The 8,241-nt window shown below is 29.8% G+C and overlaps 1 protein-coding gene and 1 long non-coding RNA gene across 2 annotated transcripts; both read right to left on the minus strand.

The window, feature by feature from the left end:
• Nucleotides 1-1,599: 1,599 nt before the first annotated feature.
• Nucleotides 1,600-4,611, minus strand: LOC111715292 (probable basic-leucine zipper transcription factor E). The gene is made up of 4 exons (XM_023490599.1): nt 4,557-4,611; nt 3,170-3,253; nt 2,758-2,793; nt 1,600-2,182 (listed from the first exon to the last, which is right to left on the minus strand). Exons 1-4 carry the CDS (start codon nt 4,609-4,611, stop codon nt 2,046-2,048), a joined length of 312 nt encoding a protein of 103 aa, XP_023346367.1. The 3' UTR covers nt 1,600-2,045.
• LOC111715286 (uncharacterized) lies at nt 4,606-6,002 on the minus strand. Its single transcript, XR_002768200.1, has 3 exons — nt 5,890-6,002; nt 4,973-5,016; nt 4,606-4,650 (listed from the first exon to the last, which is right to left on the minus strand). It is a non-coding gene; the product is annotated as an uncharacterized LOC111715286 (long non-coding RNA).
• Nucleotides 6,003-8,241: the final 2,239 nt, after the last annotated feature.

Raw genomic sequence — 8,241 nt, forward strand, 5'->3', positions numbered from 1 at the left:
TGTGTAAATGAAAGGTTTTATCCCCCAATGTTTTTGTTGATAATTTGGGATTTGGATGCGTATATTTTTGCGGATCTGGATCCGAAGCTATAATGTAGCGGATCCGGATCCTTGGAGCAATAATGTTGCGGATCCAGATCCCGGGAGTTATGATGTTGCGGATCCGGATCCTTGGAGCAATAATGTTGCGGATCCAGATCCCGGGAGCTATAATATTTCGGATCCAGAACAATTCTGATTGTATGTGACCATTTACCTCTCAAGAGATAGTTGGCCATCTGAGAGAACACGAAATCTCATCAGTTGATCATTTCCAGCGATCACGTGGAAAACCTACATCAATCAACCAATCAAGACGCAATCAATCAAGATTCAATTATTCAATCGACTACACGAACAATCACATCAACCTTAGTCGGGTTCAAAATGCATAGAAAAATTGAGATTGCTTATTTGTAATATCTCAGGCTTTGTAGTTAAAATATGAAATATGAATGAAGTACATTACAGTACAATATAAACAGAGCTGGAAACTTTTGTGTTGAATACTTATAATTCCAAACGCTTGATCTCGAAATCCACTATGCGCACTTTTGATCTGAGGATCAATGCTTAATCTTTATATTTCAGTGATCCCTTCAGGTTACAATTACACTGCGGATGGAACTAATCTGCAGATTGGGAAAAAAATCTACTTCAATCATTGATCTCGATATCCACAGTACAAGAGTTCCCAGCTCAGTATAAATTCCTACCTCTCCACTGATTCTCCGCCGCGTATTATTCACAGCATCCCTCATCCGTTCTCGGGAACTACAGGATTAATTAATTAACTCATTTCTTAATTAGTTTTTATCATGGTCTTTTTAAAAATTTAATCATCTATAATGGTAATCTGATTTAATTTTCAATGTTGGGATCTGACTTAATAAATGGCAACAAATTTGAACCCCGAAGGCAGTGTGAGGAGTAAAGCTGAAGAGAAGCTCAGTCTAGGTTGTTCAACTATGTTTCTTGATTCAATATATTTGGTTCTTGGTAACTTTAAACCTTAAAGCGTAATTCTACGTGAAAATATAGCTAGCAATTACAACTATACTTTAAAATACTTTGTCTGATCAAGTATAAATTAGATATTACTCTCCATAAGTGACTTCCGCATTTCTACTGCAGAAAAACATAACGGAATTAGCAGAACATGTTTAAACCTAGAAAAGCAACATAATTTCCAAATTATTGATCAGATACAGGTTTCAAGGATACCGGACATTGCCATCTTTGCATGAAGAGTCACTAGAAATTATGCTTGCAGAGTCAGAACCTCTCATGATCTAACAATCAGTTTATTTCTTTTTAGGGGTCTGACCAATGAGAGACAAGATTGTGAAAAAGAAAATTCAAATTATTTTAATCAATTCAAAAGTTTCTAGCACTGGGAGGAAGAATTGCAGAGATGAATTTCAAACTTTGTTAATTTTCGAATGTATTTCAAATGTGGATGTCACAATACTCGAGAACATAAAAAATAATAATATAAAAAATGTTGAGCAAAAATTAATCCCTTTTAGGTTTCCGCTCTTCTTCCGCCATTTTTTGGTCTGAAAAAATAAAAATAAGTGATAAAAAAACAACATTAAGATTTCATCAATATTGTTGATTTGGTAATGAGGACTTTTCTGTGCTTTATCAATGGTTCTGAAACAGAAGCTTCTATTGTTGATGTTGAAGCTTATATTGGTGAAATAGAAGCTACTATTGTTGATGTTGAAGCTTATATTGGTGATATAGAAGCTTATATTGGTGAAATAGAAGCTGCTATTGTTGATGTTTAAGCTTATATTGGTGATGTTGAAGCTTATATTGGTGATATAGAACTATTGTTGATGTTGAAGCTTATATTGGTGATATTGAAGCTATTATTGTTGATGTTGAAGATAATATTTATGATGTTAAAGCTAGTGCTTATGATTTAACAATTTCAGATAGAAGTTATAATAATTAAAATCATAATTATTCCATAATCGAATATGATTAAACACCGTGCATCATCTGATGTTATTGGCACTGTTATCATTATTATCATCATTATTTTTGTTGTTAATGTTGTTGCTATTGTTGTTGAAAAGGGCTTGAAGTGTTATTCCTGTAGCAACACTCACGTTAAGACTATCCACATAGTCGTCTGAATCAAAGTATTTAAAAGATAAGAATACAATGATTTATTGCCACCAATTAACGATCAATGTTTGTTGATTAAACTATTAACTAAATCTTAAAGTGATAAGTGATAAGTGATAAGAGGAATGCCAGATTCACAACAGTAACCATAAAATCTTTATTAATAATGTGAAAGATATTGCTGTTTGTCTAGCTTAAACATTTTTTAATTAAATTTGGTCTAATTGTTGATGAAGCAACAATGAGCAAGTCACTAGAGAAAAACCACAATTGAAAATTCGAAATTTGTTCGAAGAAAAAAAATTAATATCTCTGCATTTTTGATCATCCAAAGCTGTAAGGGTAAAAGCGCTGGGAATCGGACATGTCCTCTTCTAATCGAGGGTAACTTAAAATTACGTGTACAGTCCATTTAAAAATTTTTACATAAAAAACAATTAGCAACTCTAAAATCTACGAATTAATCATCCTGATTATAACTCTATATGAGTTTCTTAGGACTATAAAAAAATAAAGAAAAAACAAGCAAATTAAATAAAATGTAAAAAATGTAAAATATCATTTAAATAAAAATGATTCCTTGAGCCACGCCTTTCCCTGACTTTATGAACAATCCTAAAATAAAAAATTTTAACTTTTAAAAGATGTATTTTTTCCAGAAGTTTTTCTGTTAAACAATAAACATCCTCTTATTATATGAACTGGTTTTGTACAATTTATTACAAGTTTAAAAAATTATCATGATTGCTATGTATTCGAAATTCATATTTCTTTAGATCAAGAATGGAAATTACCAATTCTTTATAATTAGATAATGAATTTGTTCTTAACATTTTTTTGAATCTAGAGATCTTAACAATGATTATTGATTAACTAGAAATTAAAATATATATTATATATATCTACAAAAATAATTAATAATTGGTACCTCCTCTCCAATATTGTTCATTGGTCAAATATCTGAGCAATCCCTTTAAAATACAATAATTACCTTGGTCTACTATTTGAAGTAAAGGATAAGGGATTCCCTCTCCTTCATTTCCAATCACGAGAACATTTTTCTCTTTCAATCTAACTAGTCCGCCATTTTATTTTCTTACAACCACCATCTTGGATTTTATTAATTTTACAACCACTATCTTGGATTTTATTAATCTTACAACAACCATCTTGGATTTTATTAATCTTACAACCACCATTTTGGATTTTATTAATCTTACAACAACCATCTTGGATTTTATTAATCTTACAACCACCATTTTGGATTTTATTAATCATACAACCACCATTTTGGATTTTATTAATCATACAACCACCATTTTGGATTTTATTAATCATACAACCACCATTTTAGATTTGATTAATCTTACAACCACCATCTTGGATTTTATTAATCTTATAACCACCATTTTGGATTTTATTAATCTTACAACCACCATCTTGGATTTTATTAATCTTTTGAAACCACCATCTTGGTTTTAATTAATCTTACAACCACCATCTTGGATTTTATTAATCTTTCAAAACCACCAACTTTGATTTATTTAAACTTTCAAAGCCACCATCTTGGATTATTAATCTTACAACCACCATCTTGAATTTTATTAATCTTTCACAACCACCATCTTGGATTTTATTAGACTTACAGCCACCATATTGGATTTTATTAATCTTACACAACCACCATCTTGGATTTTATAAATCTTTGACAACCACAATCTTGGATTTTATTAATCTTACAACCACTTTTATTAATCTTTCACAACCACCATCTTCAATTTTATTAATCCTACACAACCACCATCTTGTATTTTTTTAATCTTGAATTTTATAATCTTTTAAAGCCACCATCTTTAATTTTATTAATCTTTCACAACCACCATCTTGGATTTTAATAATCTTGCAACCACCATCTTGGATTTTACTAATCTTGAATTTAATTATTCTTTTAAAGCCACCATTTTTAATTTTATTAATCTTTCACAACCACCATCTTGGATTTTAATTAATCTTACAACCACCATCTTGGATTTTATCAATCTTACAACCACCATCTTGAATTTTATTAATTTTACAACCACCATCTTGAATTTTATTAATCTTAGAACCACCATCTTGGATTTTATTAATCTTAGAACCACCATCTCGGATTTTATTAATCTGACACAACCACCATCTTGGATTTTATTAATCTTACACAACCACCATCTTGGATTTTATTAATCTTACACAACCACCATCTTGGATTTTATTAATCTTACACAACCACCATCTTGGATTTAATTAATTACACAACCACCATCTTGGATTTTATTAATTACACAACCACAACCACTTTGGAAAAATATCGGCTTAATTTCAAAATGGCGTCTAATGACCTTGATCCAGAGTGCAATAATTTTGAATATGTTGGTTTGGAAGAGACAAAGCCATTACTGCTCTTTCATCCAATTGAGATATTCAACGGGATTTCTAAATAATAATTTTCAAATTATACTTAATTGACACAAGACAAAATTTATCAATGAAAAAAGATAAAAACACAGAAAAAAAACACGTTGAAAAGTACAAAGTACAAGAAAAGTACAAGTACAAAAAAGGAACAATGAAAAAAAACAAGTACAAAAATTAAAATATAGGGAAAAAAACGATGAAAAATCATAAAATATTGACAAAAAGTAAGATAACAGTGAAAAGACCAAAACAGAAAACAAACAAACGAAAAGAAAGAGAATAGTTTTTAATGAAAATTAAAAAGTAGAAATAAAATATAAATGTTTAAAGTTTAGAATACCTAAGCGCATATATTCTTAGTAATTCCAGACTGCCAACACTTGCCTAAATTGAAACCTTAAAGATTTGTGTTTTTGAAAGCCTGAAATTAGATTGACATTCATAAAATGTTACAACTCTTTTTTGTTGTAAAATGTATACAACATACAGCATTTTTTTCTGAAGTTAGGCCACAAAATCTACAAAAGCAATTTTCAATGTACAACATTTGAATATAGCAACTTCCCAAATTTACTTTGTATGAAGGTGTACCATTGTAACTAAATTTTAGATTTTTTATTTACCCTTTTTATTTTTTGAGCAGGGAACTTTAGAATTGGATATACCCTCAATCCCAATCGAATAATCTGAATATCCAATTTGGACACTTATAATTAGCGGCTTAATCCTCTCTTTTTCTCTTTTTTATATCCCTACAAGGTTCCGACCAATGAGAGTTCTCTCAATAATTGACGCAAACAATATAAAATTTTCCCAGCTTGTGATTGGTTGTTCTGGATTTGACATACGCCACTCTATTGGTTGAATTTACACACTTATCAGGATACAAACTAGAGATTAACCTACTCTTGAGAATAATAAAAAGAGCTCAATAGCTCAATATCCAAATTCCCAAGTTTTCAGCTCTGAGCACATAAATATAAAAAAATAGTAGTGAACCTTTAACAGCTTTATGTAAATCTTGAAAAATTAACGGAAACATATCGAGCAAAAGTAAAAATCCCCGTTTATTTTAATAACATTTTGTTTATTTGAAATTTTTAAATATTTTTGAGGTCAAGACCCTTCCCTGGAATTTTTAATTCTAAATAATTGTTTTTCTTTATTTTTAAATATTAGCTGTTATTGTTAAGGAAAGTACCCTATCAGTATATTATATACTGTATGTACTGTATGTACTGTATGGACTGTATGTACCTTACTAACAACAGCTGTAAGATCAGTTCTATCCCCAGCAACTGAACAGCATAAATAATATATTCAAGATTTATGTCACATGTTCATGTTTTTTGTTTATGTTATGTCTTTACACTTCATATCTTAAACAAGGGGAAATCATTTTTAATCATAAGTAACAGAAAAATTAATAAAAATAGTATTTTATTTGTTGCAATAACTTTAATAATAATTTTTTCCCCTAAATTTTTTTAAACAGAAAGTAACTTCTAACTTTATTAACTTAAAAAAATTTTCCCAAAAATTTTCATAAAATTTTCAATAAATATTTAATTCTATCCTTATCTAATATGGAAGTAAGTGAGAGCTTCTTCTTTTTCGTTTTAAAGGGACTGTACGCGTAGTTTCAAGTGACCCTCAATGAAAAGATGGCAATGCCCGATTCACAACTATAAAAGCTTTGAATGATCAAAAATGTTAAAACTGATTATTTTCAATTGTGGGTATTCTACAAAATTGACTTGTGTGTTTCTACTGCAGAAAAACATAAATATGAATTACCAAAAAGAAACACTTACAAAGTATTCCACAGATAATTGTTTCAAGGGAACCATTGATAATCGGACATTGACCCCCTCGTGAAACCCGGACTCCAAAACTGGTTTTCATAACGATACCCTGTCTTAAGTTTTGGGCTTTTGGGGTTGGAAAGAATACAAAATGTAAACTCGATTTTAAAAAAAATGATTTTAAAACAGAATTAACAATAAAAATTTGGGCCAGAAGATAACAATTCGGAGTATTTAAAATGAAAAAGTACCTTAATACCGTATAATAAGAGTATTAGTTTATCATCTTCTATCTGAGAATATTCAAATTTAAGTTCTGAAACAAATAAGTAATTCAGAAAGGGACTCTCCACATATTTGCTTAAAGGGAGTGTTCGCGAAAAATGAAAGGGGGTACAGACTTACGGCGAAAAATAAGCGCTTTTGATAACTACTAATCTTACTTCTATCTGTTGCGACTATCAGGAGAAAATTGTTAAAAACGACTCATGCTAAAGAACGTAGCATTCATACAGATTCAGAAACGATTATTTTTCGACTCATTCGTATATAGTTAATATTTAATAATATTTTGATTTTTTTCAATAATAATTCGTTGGCGCTAGATTTTCAAACATTCGTGGAAAACATGAAAATGTCGTCTTTATAATAAAAATCCTCGCAACAGGAATAAATGTTTCCAAAGGTAACTATCAGATCATAAAACACTCCCTTTAAAGGAAATGTTTCCTGCCCCACTCACAACAGTGCAACTTAATTCTTTGTCTCAGCAAAAAATTACCGAGTTATTTTTGTCTATCTGAAAATTGATGGCTTTCAATTGTGGTTCTTTGTTAAAGCGACTTGCAAATTTAAGCAGCAGAGACCGAAGTAAAATTAAGTAAAGTAAGAATAATAAAATATGCCAAAAATAAGTCATTAAAGTAAATTTAATTTTTATAATAATTATTACCATCCAACTGGCTACAGACAGATGTTTGGAAAAAGAATAGCTGTTGAACATAAAAGGATAAGTATAAGTTAAGTAATTAACATGATTTTGGGGTCGGATCTTTTGAATTCAATATTCACATTGGAAACTTTTCATTTGAAGAATTTGAGTGGTTAATCCGAGAAACACAGAATAAAGCTTCCTGAGCTGGGAAGTTTAGAATTGGATACCTTTGATCCCGACTGCTTAATCCGAATATCCAATGTAGACACATTTAATTTCTTGCTTAATCTACTCTTTTTTGGATATAGTACAGAAAATAAAAAACCGGTTTTTTCAAAATTACAGAGTCCCCCTGTATAGTAATCTTAAATGTCGCGCAAAGTTTCAAATTTCCTGGCTTCTGAAACGCGACTCAGCTCTGATTGGTTAAATTTTATACACTTTTCAGGATACAAGTACAAGATTAGGTTAGTCTCGATATTAAGAAAAAGATAGAATCAAGATAGACATAATAGACAATAGACATAATAGACAATAGACATAATAGACAATAGACATAATAGACAATAGACATAATAGACAATAGACATAGTAGACAATAGACATAATAGACAATAGACATAATAGACAATAGACATAATAGACAATATGCATAATAGACAATAGACGTAATAGACAATATGCATAATAGACAATAGACATAATAGAAAATAGATAATAGTCATAATAGACAAAAATAGACAATAGACATAAAAGTCAATAGACAATATACATAATAAACATGATAGACATTATAGACATAATAGACGATAGACAATAGACATAATAGACATTATAGACAATAGAACATACAAATTAATTAATATAAAT

Source organism: Eurytemora carolleeae, unplaced genomic scaffold, assembly GCF_000591075.1.
Source record: "Eurytemora carolleeae unplaced genomic scaffold, Eaff_2.0 scaffold1751, whole genome shotgun sequence".
Classification (NCBI taxonomy): domain Eukaryota; kingdom Metazoa; phylum Arthropoda; class Copepoda; order Calanoida; family Temoridae; genus Eurytemora; species Eurytemora carolleeae.

Bases quoted from the DNA above. Each gene is read 5' to 3' on its own strand.
- LOC111715292 (XM_023490599.1), bottom strand. From the start codon at position 4,611: ATGGCTTTGTCTCTTCCAAACCAACATATTCAAAATTATTGCACTCTG. The intron at 3,254-4,556 runs GTCATTAGACGC...ATGGCGGACTAG, and splicing joins TTATTGCACTCTGGATCAAG to TTAGATTGAAAGAGAAAAAT. The intron at 2,183-2,757 runs GAATCATTTTTA...ACTTTGATTCAG, and splicing joins AGGGAAAGGCGTGGCTCAAG to ACGACTATGTGGATAGTCTT.